The sequence below is a fragment of the Lactuca saligna genome, chromosome 4 (assembly GCF_052625555.1).
Source record: "Lactuca saligna cultivar CGN05327 chromosome 4, ASM5262555v1, whole genome shotgun sequence".
Classification (NCBI taxonomy): domain Eukaryota; kingdom Viridiplantae; phylum Streptophyta; class Magnoliopsida; order Asterales; family Asteraceae; genus Lactuca; species Lactuca saligna.
In genome coordinates, this window is record NC_136420.1 from 58,514,101 (window position 1) to 58,541,134 (window position 27,034).

Here is a 27,034-nt window from a genome sequence, read left to right on the forward strand (position 1 = left end):
GTCCTTGCCTTTTATGCATTCAAATGAGAACTCATAGGACTCACATGCATAATTAACTCGATTGGATTGGCACAGAAACAAAATAATGTCTTCACGATAGGTTGTAAACCTCAACTCGTGTGCTAGTGATGATCGATAAGGTTTATTTGATTTGTTCTTGAGACTCCCACTGACTCCTTGACATATACGATTCTCTTATCAAAACATTTCTTGACAAACAAATATTCAACAGTTAGTGTAGCTTTTATCAAAACACTTCATAAATTGGTCCAAGTTGGTCTTTGTCTTATTCAAGACATTACAACTTTCCACATTTAATGAATGTTATAAACCTTTAATACTTTTCACTCATTGTCACAATCTTAACTTTAAGACTTGTTATTGGAACGAAGTATGATAGACTTCTTGATTTAACCATTTCTTCAATCCTTGATTCCTCTTCTTAAACATACAATTGTACTAAGACTCATTAGAGGATCAATTGAGATATGGTTCTTAATCATTAAGACCTATCATAAAGCATAAAAGCTACTCTCCCTTCTTCTTAGAATGGAGAAACTCTTATCTTTCTGCCTACTTGATTCTTCTTATTCGTTTTGCTATTGATCTAAACCCTTTAATCAATTCAAATTACACTTAATCTTGTAAGTGTAATCATATTTACTAAGCCTTTAGTAAATCATGACGAATATCTTTGTTACTCTTATGGTGAACTTGATCAACACACAACTTTGTGTACTCGATCTCCTAGTCCTTCACTTGACACTTTGTCAATGAATTAGTCCAATTTCCAAATACGAAATTTCTCATTCATCATGCAACCAAGTTGCATGATTCCAAGTTTCTGTCCAATTGAAACTTGGGCGATGAGAAACTCTCCCTATTTGGTAAATTCTTGACATTTCCATAAATAACATAACTAAGAATCATATCCATTCGTTGTAGAAATATGCAAACATCAATTTTCACATAACGATTTCATTGCAAGGAAGTAAACAAATAAATAAGTCAAACACAATTTATTTTATTTATAAAAGCAGCGGAAAAACATTTGTCCTTACAATGCAAAATCTATTGAAAACTATGTAAAAAGAAAATTTCTAACAACTCTATCATCACCATCTAAGCTCAAAATCCAATCTTCAAGTCCATGAGATCGAGATCCATCTCTTGTGATTAGATTCATCTTGCTCTCTTATCAAGCTTCCTTTCTTTTCACCGATCCTTCAAAACATTTAAATGCAATCTTATCACATCATGTATTAAGAATCAATGAATAGGAACTTAATGGAGTTAGATAATGGATTCTTACCTAAAGCGTAGTCATACTTTTGACTCTCCCATCTCTTAGATCTCTTAGGTAAATAGGGCAACTTTGTCTCTAATGCCCCCTCTCTTGGCAATAAAAGCAAATTGACTCCTTTGGAACAACACATGGAACTACTTCAGACATCGCCTTTCTCTTCTGATCAAACTTTTCGATCATTGCATGTCTTTCATTGCCATTGTCTATATCCATAGAGGTCTTGAAGGCAGATTCACCAATCAACTTTGCTTTTCTATTGTGCCAAACCATTGTTGATTCAGCAGCAATAAGCATGTAGGTGAGATCTATAAGTGTCACGTCGTGGTTCATCATATAGTACTCTCTTACGAACTCACTATACGAGTTAGGAAGTGACTGAAGAACCCAATCAATAGCCATCTCTTCACCGACAACGGATCCCATCATTCTTAATCTATCAATGTGTGACTTCATCCCTAAGACGTGTGCACACACCGACTTGCCCTCTTTATGTTTACTTGCCAAAAGGGCTTGAGTGATATTGAACCTTTCAATTTTACAATCTTGTGGGTTAGGGAGAATAATTGGAGGAGGAGGAGGAAGTGAAGCATGATTTCTTGTTCCTCGATCGAATCTTGGAATATCATCTTCATGTGGAATGCTTGTTCCACGGGATTTGAGAAGACTATAGTTGTCGAACTTTGACATCGGGAGAAAAACGAATTCAAGTTAGTTGATTGATTGAGTCCTTGGTAAATCACCCAAATGAAATTCCAAGGCTAGGACCCAACACAATATCCTACAACTCGGGAGAGGGATGCCGTAACCCAAATTGCAGAACATTTGAAGGTAAGTGAATGACGATTCACTAGTTTCCACCATAAAAACGAAAAAGAAATTTAAGTTTTAAATCTATGAAAACTCCTAGATCCTTTGAGATTCATTGAACATTTCAATGACATGTTTAAATCTCGATATGCCCCTCTAGTTTGTGACTGGGATGCCGAGGATCACAAAGCGGGTGTGAATAACCATGCAAACTACATGGTACCCTCACATGTTACAATCACCTATTCGATGTGCCGGTAAACCACACACGCTCCACCGAACTATGATAAACATTGAGTCACCCTTTGCTACCTTTGCTTAGAACCATTTAGTGTGCCGGTAAACCACACACGCTCCACTAACGTCTTCGCAAGGGAACAAAGTGTAATTTCATGGAATTGCATCAATTCACTTTGCCTAAGTAACTAAGATTGGGAATTTGAAAAACATTTAGTTACTTTGTATTTCATTATACTTATAATGGAAGGTTTCGTCCTATCCTACCCGTTCGGCTAACGATCCTCCATTAGTCAAGAGTGCGGTGGGTAAGAGTGGATACCCATTCAATCGCCATTTTATAGGCAATTTCCTTAAACACCCCTTATAGACCAGCTTCGTGAATGAGGCCTACTAACGGTAAGACTGACTTTTACTCATACATATATATAATGTTAGACTTTTAATGTTATATATATAGTATAGGGTGTATTTTATACTTTTAAAATACTATATGGTTAACTTTAACAATTACACTTTTAATTCAATTAAAAGGTTAACCTAAACTTTTTATGGATTTATTTAACCTCTTTTAATTATACTCCTTAATTAATTAATAAAACCATAAGGGTGTGATTTGAACTTTTTCAAAACATTACTAGAGTTTTAGAATTTAACATTTCTAATTAAACTTTTAATCAACTTTTAAATTCCAAAACTTGAGGGCAAGTTTTGAAACCTTTTTCAAAACATTAGGGTTTTAACTATTTAAATTTCAAAACAACAAAACTTTTGGGGTTCAAATTTAAACTATAAAACCTAAAGGGATAAATTGAAACTATTTCACAAGATAATTCAAATCTAAATTACAAATAATCAAACTTTATCTAATAAAACAAGTGATTATCTAAATTTTGACAATTATCATCTATTTAGGTAAGGATAATCACATAATAATGGAAAAATTCGTATTTTATCACAAAAACGAGTTTATGGTAATTATCCAAAACCAAAACAGGAAGAAAATCGTGAAAACGAGTTTATGGTAGTCGGGCTTGGACTCGTCGAGATCAGCTGACTCGGCGAGTTCACCAAGTGACTCGGCGAGTCAAACCTTCAAAACTCAAAAAAAATCGATTTTCAGTGCTTATTACGATCAAATATGCATCAATACAATAGAAACCAATCAAGGCTCTGATACCACTGATGGGTTTTGGTCATAAGACATCATATGTGCTCATACAAACCCTAATGCTTGGATCTAGGTTTCTCTATTGTACATGCTTTGAATCCAAGACTATAAACCCTAATTCTAACATATGGAAATTGACATTAACATATAATTAGGTTTAAGAACATACCTTGATTGTTATATAGCAATAACAATCCCAAATCTCCTTGTATTGACTTTGGAATGCTTAGAGTCACAAGTGTCACTCCTCTAATGGCTTACAAACACCATAAGTAAATGGAGAAGGTATAAGGAGAGAGGTGAGAGGTTAGAATTCGTATCTAGGACCTCTTGGGAAGGGATTCACGAATTCATGGCCCTAGGGGTGTTTATATAGGTGTAGAGATAGGGTTTCAGTCATTATCCTTATCTAGTTGATTATCCATTAAGCAACCAATAAGATAATCCTTGAATCCTTATCATACTCGAATTCTAAGGGATTTACACCTCAAATTCGTTCACCATATATATAAGATAATCCTTACCTTATTTTGTAACTATCACATAATTACAATTCAGCCCCTCTAGTTTAATTAATTACATTTGATCACAAAACTAATTCTTAATTAATTATTGACCAATATTAATTAAACAAATATGATTTCTCCTTTAATATATTATTCTTATAACATATTAATAAATCATATTATCCTCTCTCTCTTTATTCATTTCTCCAATCAAGTTGCTTTGGTGAAGGCAACCCAAAAGGACCATGCACCATCGGGTCAAGTACATACCAAAATAGTTATGGACTTAGACACTAATCCAACAGTATACCTTCCAGAGAGTGATGACTGAGGAAATCCCTTAGCTTCCCATGAGTTCCTGGCCTTGTTTTTCCTTGCTACCTCAAGTGCTTCCTTCTCCAAGGTTACTCCTCCAAGCTTGAACACACCAAAGAACACACACACACGATTTAGGGTTTGAGAGGGACAAGAAGAAGTAAGGGGAGGCTGGTGGAGGCCAATGATCCTTTCAATAGTGTGTAAAACCCCCATAATTTAGGGTTTCATCTACCAGCTCCTACTCACCGAGTCCCTTAGTGGACTCGCCGAGTAGGTAACTAAACACGCGTTCTCTTCCCGCTGCTACTCGACAAGTAGGGAAACCAACTTGCCGAGTAGGACATAAGGCCAATTATTCTTTATTTAAATTCATAACTAGAATTGGGGCACTACACGGTGACAACATCACACCCAGTTTTCCGTTCCAACAAAGATCAAAATCAGGTTTCAACTTAATAGGATCGATCCTATTAAAGTTGTACAATAGCGTTGTTGTTTCCTACCTATCCACTAACATTATAGTAGTGGTCATTTTATACAGTACCATTTTTCATCTTTCACCTTCATCTTTCTTACATGGGCCACTGATATAGGTGATTACCTTAGCAACCACCACTAGTTTTATCTCTCCATCTCCAGTCAATCGATTGGTTCTCTAAACTCAACCCCATCGTGTTCCTCATGCATAACATATTCAACAATCTCAATATCGTTTGAGAGGAGCAAATGGCGCAAATGGCCTTGGATTTCCTCATATTAATTGAGTCGTCGCAATTGTTGTTAATAGTAATGCTGGTAACTATGGATTTTTAACAAAATTGTGTCTAATGTACTTTCGGTTCATGGATTTCTGGCTTTTGTTCATTGTTGTATTGAGCATACTGATGTTTAGCTGCCATTAATAAAGCTTCAAAAAGAACAGTACATACGAATTTCGTTATTCTTACAACACTTATGGCTTAAATGAAGCAACAAGGTACACATTATCGGCTTTAGAAGTTGTGTTGCTTGTAGAAAAATTTAGATCCCTTTTCAATAGTAAATTTTCAAGTCCTACAATATTGTTATTGTAATATTGTTCTTGTAAGATCAATCAGATTAATTTTCACAAAGAGTGAAGGGTGACACTAGAAGGGAAGAAGAGAATAAGGAAAATAAGAGGGACATGGACACAAATAGAGAAAAGGAAGGGGGAGAAGATAAAGGGAGCTAGGGTGGCAATGGATGAGGGTTTAATTATTTTCTTTTTTCTAATTGAAATAGTTTAAAAAATATGAAGGTTGTGAAAAACGTTCGACATTAGCTAAACTGGAGGCAGGATGTACACTTTATCGACTTTACAAGTTGTACTGATTGTAGAAAATGTTAGACTCCTTTTCAATAGTAATTTTCACAAGTCCTCACATTGTTCTAGTAACATCAATCACATTAATTTTTACAAAGAGAGAAGGGTGACAGCAAAAGTGAAGAAATGAAGAAGAGAATAAAGAGATGGAAAGGGACATGAATCGATATAAAGAGGGGCATAAGATAAAAGGACGGTGGCGTTGGGTGAGGGTTAATTATTTTCATCTATTAAATTGAAATTAGTTAAAAAATATATAAGTTGTAAAAAAACGTTCGACGTTACTTAGTTGGTGGACTGAGGTTAAGAGATTAACCGACTACGTGGGGATTAATCGAGGGCCCTCAATTGCTAATTTGTTGAATTTAAAAAAAAAATTAAATATAACTAATATCATAACAAAGTTTGTAAATATCACTAATATCATAACAAAACAGGTTAATGTGATTAATACAACACTAGTAATTACTCAAATAACTTTTATTGAGATAAAACTTCTTTAAAGTGTTAAAATTTCATTATTTGCTACAGTTTCACTATATGTGTTGGCAGAGATTAATCGTTAGACACCTTTTAGTCGTTAGGTAGCGTATAAAGTTTAATCAGAACAAAGTCGAAACTTTTACAACACAGAAATATATATATATATATATATATATATATATATATATATATATATATATATATATATATAATAGATTCACCCACCAAAGACGTTTGGCCTAGAGGTATGATGTGTGTTCTCCTTCCATGAGGTCAAAAGTTCAGGTCTCATTTGGAATATGTGACATTAAGAATAGATTAGATTTGTTATATAAAAAAAATATTGAACACACGAAAAATTGAAAACACAGATTATTTTAATCGAGAAAACAAGTTAGGGTGAACGTATGATTTTTGTAAAACATAGATCATTTATTTAATTTTTTCAAAAGCTTTTGTTTATATTTTTTTAGTTAAGTAGACGTATTGCAAAATATAAATAACATTTATTTTAAAAGAAAAATAAGAATGACAACGTTTGGAGAAGATGCACAAGAAATAGTCGAGAACAAATAGATTGTTGACCTTTTAATATTTAACAGATTGTTGACCTTTTAATATTTAACATTTTTTTCATTACAAAGTAGCATTCATCATTTTGTAAATCATTTAAGAAACTTAACATATTGATTGTCGGATTAGCATCAAACAAATTATGATAATGCAAATGATTATCTATTGGAGGATATTTGAGTATGTTGTTAGTGTAGAAGTATATTTCTCTTGGATCGTGTAACTTCACTTTCCGAACTGATATTTTCACCATATGCTTGTGTTATAAGAAATTCATCCTAAGATAATCCAAAATGACACTTGTGTATCTAGGCGCAAAAAAACAAATCAAATCGCAAGAGGGTTCTAAGTTCGAGTAGAATATCAAGAACTGAGAAGGGTTTATCACAACTCAATTAAGGAGTCGTATTTATACTGAATATATTAGGGTTTCTGTCTTCTATATTAGTTAGGAGAATCACGAATTTAATGACATAATCAATGGTTACCAAAATTGATAAGATTTATCAATTTTATCATAATCACCTATTAAAATTCGGATTTTGTAAAATGTAACTAATTTAAATTTTCTAAAGTCCTCTTGGGGCGCTGCCCCAAAACCCGCAAGGGCTCTGCCCTTGGACCCCACTAGGGGGCTGCCCCTAGGACTTACAAGGGAATGCAGCCCGTTGACCTTCATCTCTTTGTTATACATGCTTTTAATTCGATGTTAAATATGTATACATTCCACATTCATCTAACATATAAAGTACAAATGATAAACCAATTAGCTAATATATTAATTCTCATTACATACAATATATGATGACAATTAAGTCACCAACATTAATTATGTTAATTTATAGTTTTTTTATTTTTTTTTATTTCAAACATACCAAAAGATTAACTACACTAAAAATCATTATAATTTGATCTACTTTTAGATTTTAGTTCAGTCATTGGGCTTTTAAAATCCAAATACGATGCAATATTTCTATTTTAAATTAAAGTATATTTTACATGAAAAAAGAAAACGCGCATAAAAGAAAAAATAATCAAAACATATAAACTGTAAATCCACGACCCTCCAAAGAGGGCCACATCCACACATAAACCGACCAAACCAAATGATTAAAAGAACCAAAAGCCACAAGGAACTTGATCCAAAAGTTTCAAAGAAAATGTCAAACAAAAACAATAGAAAACCTCGATTATGCTGAAATCAGTGAACCGCTAACATGTATCATGTGCACCAACCTGAAAACGAGCAAACAATGCAACCAACTCAACACATAATAATTCAGGATGAAAGTTGGTCAGCCGCCAAAGCAAACTTTGATTAACGCAGCCAACTCTATAGTCTTTATCACTGGAAGAATGTCAAATCCAAAATCACTGGCAGTAAACTATCCAAATTAAAGGGTAATTCTGGGTGCTCCTATTCTCACGAATAAATATTCGTGTATTACAATCAATCCCATCATATTTATTATTTTGGCGATTTCATTTTTTTTTTTTTATATTTTTTGATTTTAGCTCCTTTAGGTTAGATGCATGTTACAAAATACACCCTTATATTCCCTCAAGTTTCAATAACTTTACTTGATATATATATATATATATATATATATATATATATATATATATATATATATATATATATATATATATATATATATATATATATATATATATATATGGGAAAAGTAAAAATACACTTAAGGGTATATAAACTTAAATACTAAAACTTACAAAATACATCGTTTTGTTTGATAGATTTATTATAATGTTTTTAAACTTCAACCTTAACTTGATGTACTTTCAATATTTTCGAAATTTCACTGATATTTTCCTTTTACATTACATTTTTTTGTCGAACACCTAATAGACTATATATATTATAGTTGAAACTGAAAATTATGTAAGAGGAAGATAAATGTGAAACTGGTAACGTATGAACTTATTGCGTTGATTGGTTTTTTCAAAAGGAATTAGGTCACAAATACGATTACCTTTATTTATTATTTGTATCTAATATTTTTTTTCTTCTTTACTGAATATTATTGAAGTGATGCAAACCAAAATCAATTTGCAATTGAATTTGCTGCCAATTCGTTACCATCAAAAGTAAAGTCAGGATTAATCGGAAAAGAAACTAAAGGATTTTGAAATTGAGAAAAGAAATAACAAATCTACCATTTACAATTTCTATTTAAACAAAAATAATATAGTTTAAAAGGGTTTTATATCTAAGCTTGCGTGAGGTTGTTATATATATATATATATATATATATATATATATATATATATATATATATATATATATATATATATATATATATATATATATATATATTAACGTTTGGTATTTTATTATGAATTTAAATCCATTTTCAATAAAGTTTAGTTTTTACTATGATATATTTTATCATTTTAAATATATAATTTTAACGACCGATTAATTTAATAATTTTTAACTCGTTTCTAGAAACATATATTTAACCACTCTTACGTCAACTGTTATATATAATAAATTAACGTCTTATGTCACGTCTTAAAATACGTCATAGCTCGCTTATAACTTGTCAATTATTTTTACGCCCTACAACTTATAATCATAAAACACCACAACTTATCGATTATTTTTAGTAAATTGTAAATTATTTTTACGCCCTACAACTTATAACAATAAAACACCACATATTATAATAATTATTTTTAGTAACCCGCCGAGTAAGAACTGATTTTTGAATTATTATTATCGTCAAATGTTGATAAGGGTTCTATTATAATGTATTACTAACTTGTCAATTATTTTTAAGGCCTATAACTATTATACCCCCGATCGAGGCGGCGGAATATAAGATTTGATTTGAAAATCAAATATAAATGTAAGGATATTTAATGAAAATAATATATTTTATTATTTTCAAAATTCATATTGATCGAACAATTTATAACTTTATTAAAATTTCAATTATTATCTTTATAATAATAATAATAATAATAATAATAATAATAATACAATAAAATTTCTGAATAGCTACGGAAAATATTTACGGAATCAAAATCCGTAGCAATTTTAGTATGGAATATGCTACGAAATGGTTTGTCGTAGCTATAATGCTACGGAAACAGTTACGAAATTGCATTCTATAGCTAAATCCTAAATAGCTACGTAAAGTTTCTACGGAATCAAGATCCGTAGCTATTCTACTATAAAATATGCTACAAAATGGTTGGTCGTAGCTAATTTGCTACAAAAATGGCTACGAAATTGTATTCCGTAGCTAAATCATGAATACTTGTTACGAAATCGAAATCCGTAGCTATTTTACTATAAAATATGCTACATAATTATTATTTGAGTTTAATTTTATTAAAAAAACATAATAAAATACATTAAAAACCTAAACTAATAACTTAATTATTATTTGAGTTTAATTTTATTAAAAAAAATTAAAAATTGTATTAAGTTAATATTATATCATAAAAGATTAGAAGTTATCTTTCGCAATTTAATATATTAATTTAAACTAAAATAATAATATAAAATATAGTATAAAGATTGAAATGGTAAAAGAAACATATTGAAAGTTTAATAAAAGTGGGAGGATAAGAACTGCAAATTCATATTGATAGAAATAGTAAAAAAAACCTATTGAAAGCTTAATAAAAATGGGAAGGTAAAAACTGCAAATTCATATTAAAACTACTTTTGAGTGATGCGACGTGTGTATTCGTGCATTTAGAATCTGTTTCGTGCAAATAGAATTACCCTTCTATTTGCACAAAAGAGATTCTAAATGCACGAAATCGCATGAATCAAAACTAGCTTTAATATGAATTGGCAGTTGTTACCCTCACACTTTTATTAAACTTTCAGTATGTTTCTTTCACCATTTCAATCTATATATACTATATTTTATGTTATTATTTTTGTTTAAATTAATATGTTAAATTACTTTGTCAAAAGATAACCTCTATGATATTAACTTAATACAAAATTTATTTTATTTTAATAAAATTAAGCTCAAATAATAATCGAAGTTACTAGTTTAGGTTTTTAATTTATTTTACTATGTTTTTGTATAGTCCTAATTTTCTTATCATTTTCCATATGTTTTTTTTAAAGTTCACATAGCGTATATGTTGATTACTATTGATACTTGTCATTTTTATTTTTTATTTTAAATGAAAACCTCTAAGAATTAGTATGTATACTATAGAAGTTAATAAAATAATCATTTTCTTTGTTATTAAACAAATAACAATATATTTTAGAATTTTGGTATCACGATTATAAAATACAAGGGTATGATAAAAAAAAAACTTAAATCGAATACCTGAACCAAACCAAATGATGGTTGGTTGACTTGGCTCGGGTTACTCGGATATTTGGTTCATTCGGGTTGGTTAACCAAATAAAGATACATTATTTTGTTAAACTGATAAAACCGAATAAACTATTTAGTTAATATATATTTTTTATAATTTATATCTATAAATAAACATTTTATATTTAAACTGATAGATTAGTTACTATAAAAGATTTTGATAACTTATTATTTATTTATTAACCATTATAAATTGATAACTCAAACCCCCGACCATTTAACTAGATAGCCATTTAAGTGTTTAACCATATGATTTGGCCATTATTAGAAACCAACTATTTTTAATTTTTGTATGATGTTCTATCCCTAAATTCTAAGATAACCTTCACAACAGTTCACCAAAATTTCATTTAAGATAATATTTCTTAATGAATTTACCTTTTAATTTCAAAATTCCTAAAATTAAAGCTTGTTAGTTTCTTTTATTTATTTAAATTATTTGTTTAATTTTAAAAAAAAATTATTTTCATTATAAAAATTTATTATTTTTCTTATTTTCTTATAAATTCAAAGTTCTTAAATATTTTGACATTTATATTTAGTTTTTTTTTAGTTAACGCATATAATACATGAGTTTCACAACTAGTTTGTTAATGTAAAAGGAATTAAAGGTGTACTTGGTGAGTCAATGTTATTACGTTTTATAGTTTAATGTAATTTATAAGATTAGTAATAGAGTTCAAGTCTTGATTTTAAATAAGTTGGAAGGTGTGGAGTGCACGTTTTTTATAAAGCAAGTTAGATCTTACTTCGACCAATTGGCAAGGGTCAAGGGTTGTGTGTGTGCCCCCTTGGAGGGTCATAGAGACAACGCCTTATTCGATGTCCAATAGGTAGTGCCCCTGGCAAGGGCCTCTAGTTCATGAATTCTAATCCGATGATTTACTATACATGAAAAATATTAATTTCGAATTATATTTACTGATATTATCTGAAACCACCATCCTATTATTATGGGATGCAATGAGGGTATAATGTTGATTGATCAGTTATATTTGCTAATTAGAAGAATTCAACTTCATATCAATCCCTAGTTCATGATTTTTTTTATCGGTCACTTAATATGAAATTCTTCTTTGAAAGATTATTCTCATAATATGGATTTCATGATACTCAGACATATGATCCAAATATCATATTTGGGAAGTGTTCTACACGATCCTTCAAGTAATCTAAGAAACCTCTTAATTCCATAAACAACCATATTCTTTTCAAACCCCCAAAGTAGCTTTATTACTCATTAAATCATTTAGTTATGAGTGTCAATGAAAAATAAGATCGTGTAATCAGGCTAAAATTGTTCACTCCAATTCAAAAGTTTTAAACCTGAAATCGGGAAATGAATCCGAGTATCACCCTAACCCATTGAGTGAGTTATGAGCTTGAATGAAAAGACAACTTGTATGACAAAGCGAATTCCATCAATTCCAATATAAAAGGTTTAAGTACTTGAATTCGTGAAGAGAATCCAAATCCAAGTACCTTAATGACTTATGAATGTTAATGAAAATGCAACTCATGTGACCAAGCTAAAAGCATCGTTAATTCCAATATAAAACATTTTAGTACCTAAAACTTTTACATCCTCTTTGATTTTCTCCTCATGTATTGTTGATCGAAAATTGTCATGTAGTCTGATGTACTACTTTGATTTGTGTCTCAGGTAACTGGTAAGCTTTTTTGTATGGTTTGATATACGCAAGTTGACATCCCAAGAGTATTGAATTCATAAAAGTTTGTTTAAGAAATTGTTTTTGAAATCGGATACTTTCTGTTGTTAAGTATGTTTCAAATTTTGACATAAATTGGTTTATATAATAACCAAAATTGAGGGATGTCACAACTCAGCCAACGTCCGGTATTGGGTGTTTGCTACGGACTACCTAATCCCGGTTTTGAGCATACTCAAGTAACGAGTTGATGTGCTATTTATATACTATCAGTTTAAATTTATAAACCTAACCTACTAGTTTAAAGTCTATAAATTGACTAGATACACAATTATGATTAAATTATCAAACATGTTTACCTAGTAGTTTATCTATGATTAAGGCAAATTATCAAACACAATTATGATTAAATTATGTTCTGTAATACTCTTAAAGTTGTTACCTTTACTATCTAATCTAAGATTTCATTAATCCTAGCTCTAGCAATTTAATGATCATAAACTACCAGGTAAACAAGTTCATACAACTAAACTAATCATTCAACTACACTTAACTTGAATCTAAGAAACAAATGTTAAAACTTTAGCATGCTAGGTTATGATAAATCAAACACAAGCTAAACCAACTTCATGAATCTATAAAAAATAAGAAACCGTCTTTTATAGCTGAGGTTGAATGTCAATATCTCTATTTTTTTTTAATCTCAAGTGAACCGTCTTTTACATATGAATATATATATATATATATATATATATATATATATATATATATATATATATATATATATATATATATATATATATATATAAGTTTGAATCGTTATCCACAAAATCATGCTTTTCTTTTTACAAAAAAATTAAGGGTATTACAATAATTTCTTAGCTTTTTATATTCCCAGTGAATTAATTAAATTTTTCAATTTGAATAAATTTATGAATATTAAGCCATTGTTTCCAAAACTTCTACATTAGAAACACTCCTTTAATCCATTTTATTGTTTATCTACTTTAGAAACACTCCTTTAATCCATTTTATAGTTTGTAGATGCTATCTCTTTGAAAGACAATTATTTCTTAAGAATTTTCATTTTTATAGTCTCTAACCCGATCCAGTACCATGCTTCACTGATTTCAAGTTATATTTGACATAAACATATCAGATTCTTGAAAAGTTGGAAGGGTTAGTGGAGTTTCTTTGCATAAACCATTGAAACATTCTCAAATTCGAGAAATCATTGGAGTTAAACTAGGAATTAACAACTTTGAAATGGGTCATAAGCAATTGAGTGTCACTTGAACACCAATAGACTACGATCGACTTAAGCTGTAAATTAATATGACAGAACCTAACAATTTAAATTGGAAGATTTTAAAAATAAAAAGTTTTTTAACAACAAATTAACATTCTAAAATTCAATTATGAAAATACAAAGTTTTAAAATACTAGTAGTTTAACATAGAAAATTGAAGTGTAGTTTTTGTAAGTCATTAATCCAATCAATATCTACCAAGCGGATAGTAGACTTGAGACATAAGACGACAAACTAAACACTCATCTGCACGTGGAGACTTGCGGGATGAGACGCTACAGACGTAATAAACTCTTTCATTGGTTCATATAATACGAAGTCAATGCTAGTAGCCTTTACGTAGCCCCTCCTTCAACAAAATATTTAATTGTGTTTACTAAAGTCATATTGTTTTATAAATTAGTTCTTATCTCATTAAGGCCTTTGACTTAACTTTTAGAAACCAAAATATCTTTTAGAAAAAGATAGAATACAAAAGATGTTTGGCAAAAACACTTTTAAAACCTATTTTTGAATTTTTGATAGAAGGAAAATCAACTTTTTGAAAAAATCAGGAAAACCTAACTTTTTACAAATTTTCCAAAAATAATTTTTGGCCCTTAAAAAGCTAAGTCAAACACCCATTAAAGATGCTCCATTTCTTTTAAAAGAATATAAAGTTGGATTTAGAAAACGATTTTATAACATATTTATATTCAAGCAAACTTAAAGTGCCATTTATAAAAACAAAAATAGGAAAAGCAATAAAAGATTGGTTTTTTTTAATAAGAATTAGGAAACCAAATAGTTTATTATCAAACAAATTGATCTAGTTAGTATTTTATGTGTCCATACGGCAAACATATATACTTTAAAAGCTTAGGTTGCTAGCTATGGGCCTCTCAATAGATTTGAGAGGTTGAGGATTACGGTGGACAGTCTTAACTGCGTTGAGGCTCAAGGAACACTATCCCGACCAAATACCTCGTGGCAATGCGTGGAAGGCTCGACAAAAGGCAACATGGGTGAATATCATCCCTTCTAGGAGTGGCAGAGAGGAGATGATGATGTAATAACGTAAGAAATAACATTAGATAAAATAAAACACATCAAATAGATAGTATGCATCGAAGAAACCGATGTCATCAGCGTGTATATAACTGGAAAAATAATTTTTTTAATGGTTTTATTTAAACGAAATAACTTGATATAACACTAACTATTATGTTTTGTGTACAAATTTAGTCATTTAATAATCTATTATTAAACTTTATTTAATTGTTCAAATACTAACATTGTCACCGGGTATTTACATAGGTATTTGTAGGTTTCCTGACTATCCATACTTAACTATTAAATAAAACCGTAAAATCGGTTATTGTGGTTTCGTAAAAATTATGGATATGGTTCAAAAAAAATTCAATTTGTACGAAATGTCCAAAATAGTGAATTTTTTATGATTTTAGTCCTAAAAAAATAAAAAGACAAGTTTACAATTATTATTTCTTTTTTACATTTCTTTTATTTACTTTAAATATTTAAATAATTAAAAAAAATCCCACCCCAACATCTCCACCAGAACCCTCCCCCCCTCTCACCCCTCCCTCTCTCTCTCTCTCTCTCTATATATATATATATATATATATATATATATATATATATATATATATATATATATATATATATATATATATATATATATATATATATATATATATATATCCCTCTATTTGATCTAACTCTTATGTTTTTATTTTATTTTTAATTAATAAATTATTAAAGAAATTATTAAAAAATACATAAAAGAAATTAAAATGGTAAAACCGTTTTTTCAGGTTTTCCAATGACCAAAACCATAATAATTTCTTAATTTTAAGATAAAACCATTAAAACTTCTTGTTTTTAGATATTTCATATAAATCGAAAACTTTTTCAATCCTATCTATAGTTTTTATAAACAATATACACTAAATTTACAATTTTGTCTAAGTATTACTAATTATAATGTATTTGAAATTGCTTGTTTTAATTCAAGTTTGGTCGACATGTTGTCAGTTAGTATATTTTGCCACGTTTAAAAGTAGGTCTGACAATCATGTCGTGTTCAGGTTGGCGTGTCGCGAGTTGGCAGGTCAAAATATGCCAACTCAAACACGACCCATTTAAATATATAGGTCACGGGTTGGCGGGTTTGGAACATAAACCCATATATGATCTGTCAACCCATTTATTTATACGGGTTCACAGGTTGGCAGGTTCATGGGTTAGATTTGGGTTCGTGGATCCGAATTTTAGACATTTAAGTCTTAAACATCCAAATGAAAAGTAAAAACATTCATAGAAATATGTTATAGACTTATCCTTATAGGTTACGACTTACGACCTTAGACCATCCACCACGAGTCAAAATGTCAAAACAGTTAAATGGTCTATAAATCAATGATATATATTATATAATACTTTTTAAATATTAATACTTGATACATAAATACATTTAAAAAAAATTATTAAAAATATAAACGGGTTGGCGGGTTAGCAGGTTGGCGGGTTGAAAACTCAACCCAAACCCATTTATTTTGTATCGTATCGCGGGTCGTATCGCGTGTCGTGTCGAGAATTACCAGCCCTATTTAAAATAATATAATGCATCTTATTGGAATCTATGATTTTTATTGGGTTGCTTAAAGATTTCTTACAATACGTATTAGTTATGAACATAAAATAATATATTTAAAAAAAAACCACAGGTATTTATAATCAAGGCCCCCAAATTAGCAAGACACTAAAGGGGAGAAAATAGAGTACAAAACAATCAAATTGGAATCACAAGGAACAACTTTCAATTTCTCATTTTACCTTTGCATTTTAAGCAAAAGAACATCATTGATTTGAGATATTCTGCCCTTTTAGTTGGATTGATAAACATTTGTTGGAACGACTTCGTTTCTGTATTTTCATACGTTCCAAAGAAGACCATAACATATTGCTTTGAACCTCTCTCTCATCATCGGATTCTTACCCTACATGGCTGCAAACTAGGTAGGCAAGTTTCCTAGCATCGACGTTATCAATGTGAGCCATCCACCAAACGACAACGTTTTAGATTTCTAGTTAGACAACTTTGATTGGAAATTTTCAGTTATGGTCACTAATTTTTTCCGATATTCATATTTGCTCCTACCGGCACACCGAGATAATTAAATGGAAGAGTACTCGCCTAAAAAATGATAATGTCTGCCCAACACAAAACAAGTGAGATAAGAATGGATAGTCATGTGGTTTTTTAATTCCTTTAAAGATATGTTGTTCTTTATCCACCTCCATTTCCACGGTAAGACCTTCCATGACGATTATAAATAGAAAGGGAGACATGGGGTCGCCTTGGCGTACTCCCTTTAAAATTTCAAATTCTTTTGTAGGAGATACATTAACCATGACTAAGGCTCTTGAGAGACACCCTTTGATCCAAGATCACCATTTACTCCCAAATCCCATATGAGAAAGACTGAGTCTAGGTATTCCCAGTTGATTGAATCAAATATCTTGTAGAAGTCCACTTTAAATAATAAAATATTAGTTTTCCTCTTTTTGGCCCATGAGCATAGTTCGTTGATCACCAAAGGTTTGTCGAGTATTTTTCAACCCTCCACATAAGCGGACTGAACATCACCGATGACACCTTTATTGATGCTTTTGATCCTAGTAGCTCAAACCTTGGATACGGTTTTGTAAATACATCCAATCAGGCTAATCATACGATAGTCGGCAAGGGTAACATGATCTATAGGTTTTGGGGCAATCATAATGAGCATAATGAACGATGATTTACAGCCTCTACCAAGAGTACCATTATCATCAAAATATCTCACTAGATTCATTACGTCATTTTTAATGGTGTCCCAAAATGTTTTCATGAATTTAAAATTGAATCTGTCTAGTCCTGGTGTTTTATCACTCCCAATGCCCACACCATAGATTTGACTTCTTCAATAGTAAAGGGAGTGTAACAATCCAAAAATCATAAGTAAAAATTTCATTTTTCATTCAACCAAAACCATAAAAAATACATGTCAAACCATCATAAGTATGCCAATGTGAAAATAGTTATCAGAGTACAATCCCAAAATCGTAAAATGCTGGAAACGGGTGGATGCACTACGATCAGTCTGGGCCCTTCCCTTTCGCACCAGAAGTACCTGAAAGATAAACTTCAACCACAAGCACAAAGCTTAATGAGCTCCCCAAATACAACATACAATACATACAATTGGCCCCGCCCAGTACAAATCTATCAATAACTTGCGAGGGGCCCTGCCCAACAGATTCATTAGGCCCCACCTGGCATTGGGCCCAACCCGGTTTACATATAAAAACATAAAATACATGCAAGAGTTACATAGAAAAATAATATCGTATAATATAAAACAATAGGTCGATATTAGTGCATACGACCCACTACACATTGTGAGAAGACTCACCTAACAAATGATGATCAACTGCTATTGCTCCTACTACCACGAATACAAATGCTATAACCCACCTATACAGGTATACAAAGTACACCCTAAGCTTTCCATCCAAAAATGGGGGTTTAACGGAAAGTCAATGCAAGTCCAAATTTAAGTCAATGGTCAAAGTTGACTTTCCACATCATGACCACCCTTGGCTAGGCCATGACCCTTACACGACAAACCAGACGTGTTTTCCCAGTCATCACATCGTGCTAACCTAGGCCACGTCGTGGTCACTAGGTTCCAAGTATCTTAATGGGTTAAGCCAAATCTTCCAATCCAAAGGTTCCAAAGTCCATATCTGATCATTTATATTGTCCAAATGGATAAAGTTTCCAACTTTATACCTTGAAACTCACCTACAAGTCTATATCACAAGTCTTAGGTCTATAGAGCACAACCATGGAATGGGCTTAACCAAGAAGCACTTAGTCCATTAAGTTTCAGATCCATTTGCTCCAGAAGAGCTTATAATACCAAAATTAGCTTAAAGGTTGGTGCTTTTTAGACAAGCATGCCCAATGCATGTGTTGGACTAAAATTAGGTAAAAAATGGGGATTATGTCCAAAATCTTGTTGATGGCTCAAACAACCAACCAAACTTCAGATCCAAATCATGAAATGCTCCAAATGATCCAGAGATTCAAAAAGTTGCAACCTTTATGCACTCTCACCACCCCAAATAACAAGATCAAGAAGAAAATGGACCTAAACACAAGATCTAACAACCTACTATAAAAAAGGTGGAACCTTAAATACTGCCCTGCTCACCCGAGAGATAACCCTAAAAGGAATAATATATCGAGGACCCAACTTTCCCCGCTTCCTAAACTGGATGACACCTTTCCAAGGTCACACTTTTAAGAGTACCATGCCCCCGACCTGAAACTCCAAATCCGACTGGCGCCAATCCACATAACTCTTCTGTTGACTATATGCGGTGTGCAACCTCCCGCGGACCCGTAGAATCAACTCGGTAGTCTGGAGCACGACCTCCATGCTACCCATGACTCGTTGACTGACCTCTCCCTAGTAAATCAGGGTCCGAAACTTCCTCCAGTAGACCATCTCAAAAGGAGGTCTATCTATAGTCGCGTGGTAGTTGTTGTTATAAGAGAACTCAACCAATGGGAGATACGTATACCAACTACCTCTAAAATCCAACACACATGCCTGAAGCATATCCTCCAAGTTATGGGTAGTCCACTCAATCTCACCATCAATCTGTAGATGACAAGTTATGCTAAAGTGAAACCATGTACCAAATTCACCATGAAATCTCTTCCAGAACCTGGAAGTAAATCGAATGTCCTGATTAGAACCACTAAAATGGGACCCCATGTCGTGCCGCAACCTCTCAGATGTATACATCTGCTAACTTCTCTTCAGAGATGCTCTCCTAGATAGGAACAAAATGCATAATCTTGGTCAATCGATCCACGATGCCCAAATCGAATCTATCCCTCGAACAGTTCGTGACAGCTTCATGATAAAAATCCATCATGATCTCCTCCTATTTCCAAACGAGAATACCTAATGGCCCCATCTTTCTGTGAGGTCGTTGATGCTCGGTCTTGATTTTCCTATAATTTAAGCACCTCTCTACATACCAAGCCACATCCCATTTCATGCAGGGCCACCAATAATCAAGCTGAGGTCGTTCTACATCTTTGTCGCACCTGGATGAATAGAAAACTTCAACTTATGCGCCTCCTATATCAATATCTTCCGCATACCACCGAAATATGCAATTCAAACTCTCCAATGAAGGTTCAATAATCCCCATATATCATAATCAAAAGAGGATAACTAACCCACTATACGCTCACTATTCCGATGCTCCTCCTTCATAGCCTTAACGTGACCCTCATGAATTTGTTCCAAGAGTGGGGTGATCACTTTCATACTTAATCATACATCTCTAATCGGTGTACCAACTATCTTGTAGCTAAGATCATTGGCCATCACAGTGGCCTTCCCAGGGTGATAAAGGATCTCACAATCATAATCTTTCATCATATCCAGCCACCTGCATTGTCTCATGTTCAAATCTGGCTGATGCATCAGATACCTCAAACTTTTGTGGTCCGTATAAATGATACAACGAACCCCATACAAGTAATGATGTCAAATCTTGAGGTTGAATGCCACTACCCTCAACTCCAAATCATGAGTGTGATAATTCGCCTCACGAGGCTTCAATTTCCTTGAAGCATAAGTTATCATATGACCTCTCTGTATCAAAACTGCACCCAATCCCAAATTCGATGCATCACAGTACACCACGAAATCACCCACACCCTGTGGAAGGGTCAAGATTGGAGCCTTGGATGACTTCTGCTTCAAGGTCTTAAATGTTAGATATTGATCAAGCCCCCAACAGAAGGTAGCAAACTTCTTTGTCAACCTAGTCAATGGAACTACAATCCTAGAGAAATTCTCGACAAACCTCAAGTAATACCCAACCAAAGCAAGAAAACTATGAATCTTGAATGGAGATTGCGGAACCTCCCACTGCATGAAGACCTTGATCTTGGTCGGATAATCCAAAATACCTTTCTGATTGACAAGGTGCCTAAAAAATTTCACCTCACGCAACCAGAACTCGCACTTAGAAAACTTGGCATATAGCCTCTCTCTCCTAAGAATCTAAAAACCTCTCATAGATGGTCCTCATGTTATTCTTTGGTCTTAGAATACACTAAGTTATCATCAATAAACACAATTATTGACCGATCCAACATTGGTCTACCAACCCGGTTCGTGAGATCCATGAACATTCTTGGTTCATTGGTGAACCCAAAAGGCATCACCACAAACACGTAATGACCATAATAAGTTCAGAAGGATGTCTTCTAAACAACCACATCTCAAACCCTCATCTGATGTGTAACACCTGGTTTTCCAGATCAAGTCCAATTAGGGTTTCAAGGAGGCAAGGCTTGGTTTTTGGGTAAAACCATGACTCACGACATGAGCCATAGAGAGGTCACGACATGAGCAATGATCAATTAATATTCTAATTTAATCTAACTTCATGACATGAGCATTAGGAGCTTAATACTTGAGATATGATGCAGCCCAAGCCCACGGTCTTTTAGGGTTTCCTTCACATTAAAACCCCATAAACTTCATTTTTAGGTTCCAGACTAGCCTCCTTCATCCCTAAACTCAGCAAAACCCTAACCATAGCCTCTCTTTGTGTTTCTTGGGCTTTTAGTGGAGTTTTTATGGTTTGAAGAGGAAGAGATCACCATAGAAGCATAGTTTCAGCTTGGGATACACTTCTGGACCAATGTGAGTAATCAAGATCCAAGCTTTATGTTTCCTTGTTGCTAGATCTAAGGTTTTATGCATATTTATCCAAGATCTTAAGAGTGAAAGTGTTAGAACTCCATAAAGTTTGCAACTTTATGGGTCCTTAAGGCCCCTTGATGCTTATATGTCATGGATATGAAGCTTGGAGGATGTTTAAGTCCATGCATGAGAAATTACTTCATTTTCTTCATAAATGACCTATTTTGAGCACAAGTCTTATATTGGACATACAAGACCTTAAATCATCAATTTTTATGATCCTTGGAGTGTTAGGAAGCCTCCTAGAATAGAATGATTAGTAGCTTAACGGATTATGAAGTTTTTGGATCAATATGACATTCAAAGGGATCTCACGATGTGAGGAGATGTGTGTCACATCATGAAGGTGGTGAGACCTGATTGTTTTTTCCTTTAGTGGCTCATGACATGAGCCATAGATGGTCATGTCGTGAGGGTCTGTTGACTGTTGACTTTTGTTGACTTTCATTGATAGTTGACTTTTTGACCAAGTTTGACTTTAGGTTAAACTTAAGGATCTTGTGCTATTGATTAAGATTCTATCTGATTCTGGTGTAAGTTGATTCGTGGGAGCAAGCAGTACAGAAAAAGCGACCGTATCATAGTATTTATAGTTCTTTGATTCAGATGAGTTTTGCTTCACTATACCCGTGGGTCGAAGGCACCAATATAGGCTCACTAGTTTTGGTTATTTGTTAATTGAGGGATGCCATAGGGATTGAATATAGTCATGTAGGATAGACTGAGGACTCTTGATCTAGGCTTTCTTACATGTTCCTTGTTTGGTTGTGGTTCAATAGTTTCATCACATGTCCGGGTGTCAACGTCACCTCTGAGTATATACGGTTAGGCATTCCTTGGATTATTGATATGTAGTAGGTTACTATGCTGTTTGAGCCATGTCTTGGTATTAATTATGTTGTTATGCCATAATGATTTGTTAGGATGTTGCTATGCGGTAGTGATTTGTAGAACTGTATGTTTACCAATACTTGTTGGTTATCATCTTGTGGAATGCCCTAGGGACTGTATGTGGTCATGTAGGATAGCCTAAGAACTCTTGATCTAGGCTTTCTTTCCTGTTCCTTGTTTGGTTGTAGCTCTAGAGTATGATCATCTATTCGGGTGGCTATCTTACCTCTAGTTATTTATGGTTACACACTTCATGGAGGTTAGATGGTAGCAGAATAATATGCCATGCAAGGACTAGTAGGTGGTAGTGAGTTGTATGAGTATTGTTTGCCTGTATTATGTGCCTACTTGATCCTTGATTATTTATATGTCGAAATATGGTAGTGATGGGTTGAGGTTGTCCTGCTTTGTCATATAAGCCAATATACCCGATATGGACCAACAGGAAACTGAAGGCACGAAGGCTTGGGAGGAGCAGTTGGGTTGAGGCGGTAAGCAAACAAACCCTTGGCATTCTAGTCTGAGGACTTTTTGGGCCTAGGCATTCTAACCTGGAGGTTATAGGCCATTATGCATACTTGTATGATTATCGTATGGGGTATTTTGGGGGAAAATCATTCAGATTTGTGCTTACCCAGTTGTTTATTATTTCAAGTATCAGCGGTCATCATGGGAAGGCTAAGGCGTGACTGTACACATTCATCAACAATAATGAAGATTGACGCGCTTTAATATTAATCTGATTTTTATAAATGTATTTGGAATAAATAGTTTTCTCCATAACGAAGTTATAATTGGGAAGATTACTTAAATAAAAATGAATATTTCTGGTTGTGAAAATGGGACTTTACAAATTGGTCTCAGAGCCATGGTTTTAGTGAACTGGAGGAACACTTGTGTGAATCCAGTCTCAAACTAGGATCTGAGAATTTTCACAAAACCTTTTGAAAGAGAATTTATAATAAAAGGGTTGGGTTATGGACATGGAATCATTTCCTTGTCATGTTCTTGTTTGATTGTTAGCTTAGGATTGGGCATGTAGACCATGATTTAACTTTTAGAACAATGTGAGTAATCAAAATCCTAGCTTTATATTCCTTGTTGCTAGATCTAAGCTTTTATCACTACTAGAAAAATACCCTTTAATGACGCGCAAACCATGACACGCGTTGTTTTACGATACACAAAAGTGTGAGCCCTAAAAATAATGCCAGTTCTTCCAAAATGTGAAGGATTTAGGACGCGCATTTTTTCATGTCCTAAAATTTGTGAAAAAAAACGCGTAGAGCACCTATCTTAAAAGGCGTATCGTGAAATCATGTCGCTTTATATTTTTCTAATGAAACGCGCATCTTCCTCAGCGGGAAAAGGAATTCCCAAAAAATTAGAAAAGTTGAAAACCCTGCCATGGCGATTTAGGGTTTCCGTCTCCATCTCTTGTTCACTTCCATCTCAACTTTCTCTTCCATCTACAACCTCCTTTTCCAGCGATGAAGGTTTCTCATTATTTTTTGATGTACTTACAAGCCCTAGGTCCTGATGCGTGATGCGTGCGTATGTTGAACGTGATGTGTTCTTTGGATTTTTTAAGCAATCGTGATATAGAACAGACGTCACCTCTCCCACCGATCAAGCTTCGGAATGATTGTTATCCCTCTGCCTTCCCCTGCGAATACGCTCACACCTCCCATAAGGTCAAACTCCTAAAACGGCCTCCTTTTCTAATCCTACCGACAGTCCAACACCATTAAATTGGATCCTTAGATGCTCTTGTCATCGAAATAGCCAAATCAGATATTCATATCATCATCTTATTCTTATTCTTATTACTTGAATCCTTTCATTGCTCACGTGATCAATGATCTTTCCTCTGTACCCAAAGCAAAACTGATACCAATCTTTCTCTAAGATTTATTCTCCTTCTTGTAGTTCTAATGCAAATCCACCATTTTGGATTCCAATACCTATTATGATCCCTGAACGACCTACTGAGTCGCCCGTATTCAATGTCATGGCAGGTACTCTGTGTGAAATTATTTTAGTATCTTTAAACTGTTCCTTGTGGTATATCTTTATTTTAAGTCAAGAATTTTTTTGATTGAATAACTATGTCAGATTCTCCACGTGTTCAGTTCAATTTATTGAATGCTCACCTTCATGGGAGAATAACTATCTGGACTCAGCCTTCCCATGTAAGCTTTGTCTGCTTTACTTCTAGTGTCTTCTTTCACTATTTGGGTACATCTGACCTCCTGCTTACCTTATACTTTTGGAAGTAGTTGTTTTGTATGAAAGTAAGACTATTGGTTTAATGTTAGTTTTTCTTTACTGGAAAAAGTATTTGTAGAAGGTAACTCCTGGATTTAGGAATGAATTTCAAGCTACTCCAAAGACTAGAACCACCAATGGGATCCCTCCTTCACTTGCATCACCTTCTTGGGATGGTTTTGCTTCATTGGCTTCTTATTTGTTTAGCTGGCAGGAATACTTTGATTCAGAAAGTAAACAAGGGAAGAAACTTACAGAACAAGATTATAGTGACATGGTTTCCCTTCATTGTTCTCCCGTTTCAAATTTTTCTACATATGTGAGTCCTGAAGCTTCAACATAATTAGCAACAACAACTACATGGTTTTGGAGTTACTACAGTTGCCTTGGACCCTACCTGTGGTGGCTCTGTCATTGCTATTGTAATTGTTGAGGGTACTTAACCTTTCAACCTTCCAACCTTCTCCATTTGTGAAACATACATTTACTTGTTAACTGTTGACATTGTTTATGTAGGTCAATACATGTCTCCTTATGACCCAGATGAAGGTCCTTCAATTACTGGATGGAGAGTTCAAAGATGGGAATCCTCTTTAGAGCCTGTTGTTCTACATCCGATATTTGGGAATCCTACATCAACTTTTGGTGGACAACCTACTATGTAGATAGTGTGGGTCACAAAAGTGAACTGATTACCTTAAAAACAATCCAACACCTACACCAAGATCGACTTCTGAGGGTATAAACATGTCAGATTCTGACATTGAAAAGGCAAAAAGAGTTGTTTTTTATCCTTTTGATTTTCCAAGTGATGTTTTTGATCCTTGTAATCAAAAAAAAACTTTAGGCCTAAAAAATTAGCTAGTGAAGGTCAATTTTGTCATTTCAAGAACATGTGTTGATGTTGTGGTTGTTATGTTGTTACTCAGTTTCACTGAACAATGTGATTGCAGTTATGGATGCGGATTTTCATTCTCTTCCTTCAACTCAGCACAAACAACAATATGGCCATGTATGTTTGTTTAAGCTATTTCTTTAATTTAAGGATGGTTCTTTTTTTGTTGGATTTAATTAAAAAAAATAAAAAAAAATACAGGGATTAGACAGGATAAAATGCAGGCTATTAGAAGGAACAAATGCTCAAGAGGTTAGAGCAATGGTGCAGGATATGCGGGCACGATTGTTACTTGATATGTTGGGGAAAGGAATAGAATCGGCTCTGATTAACCCTTCAGCTCTATTTGACCATGAAGCAATGGTTGTTGACCCTGCACTTGTATTAACCATCACGGTTGGTAGTTGTCACTGAACTGAATCATGATTTTATTGATGATATTGTTAGTTGTTTGGTAATTTTAAGGATGAAATGACAAATATGTAGGCATATGTTGATCGTGTTCTTCATCTAGCATCACATTTCATCACACGATTGTGGCGTTATGCCAACTTCTGTCGTACGCTAGCAAGTCATGTTGTAACTGCAGGGACAAGTGGCACTCCTACCCCTGAAGCTTCATAGGGTTACTTTTTACTTTTTACTACACTTGTTATTTATTTTTAAATGCAAGAAACAACATCATACTTTCTTTTACACGTGTATTATAGCATCCTATTTCATCTCTTTCTATTAAATCCCCATACTTGTTGTGTATAGTCCTAGAATTAGTTATTTATACTATGGGAAAATGGTGAGATATTCATTTACTTTGTTTCACTTTTTAGCTGATCAAAATGACAGTGCAAGTTCTACAGCAAGCATTCCAATCCAAGCATGGATACAAGGAGCCATTGCTAAGATCAGCAACATATCTGATGGTGCTCCTAACAACAACATCAACAGCAACAACAACACTAACACTAACACGACTCCCAATCCCATAACTGGTCCACCTTCCTGTTTGCCAAATATAAACTCTGGAACTTTCCA

General features: G+C 33.2%; 1 protein-coding gene across 1 annotated transcript in view; it reads left to right on the plus strand.

The window, feature by feature from the left end:
* Nucleotides 1-26,626, plus strand: part of LOC145039650 (mediator of RNA polymerase II transcription subunit 16-like) — a 37,697-nt gene extending 11,071 nt beyond the window's left edge. Inside the window, 9 exon segments of the mRNA XM_078987681.1 lie at nt 24,769-24,857; nt 24,955-25,031; nt 25,187-25,470; nt 25,472-25,542; nt 25,624-25,768; nt 25,833-25,933; nt 26,037-26,119; nt 26,204-26,398; nt 26,489-26,626. Of these exon segments, the coding sequence (XP_078843807.1) occupies nt 24,769-24,857; nt 24,955-25,031; nt 25,187-25,470; nt 25,472-25,542; nt 25,624-25,768; nt 25,833-25,933; nt 26,037-26,119; nt 26,204-26,398; nt 26,489-26,626 (1,183 nt within the window).
* The last annotated feature ends 408 nt before the right edge of the window (nt 26,627-27,034 follow it).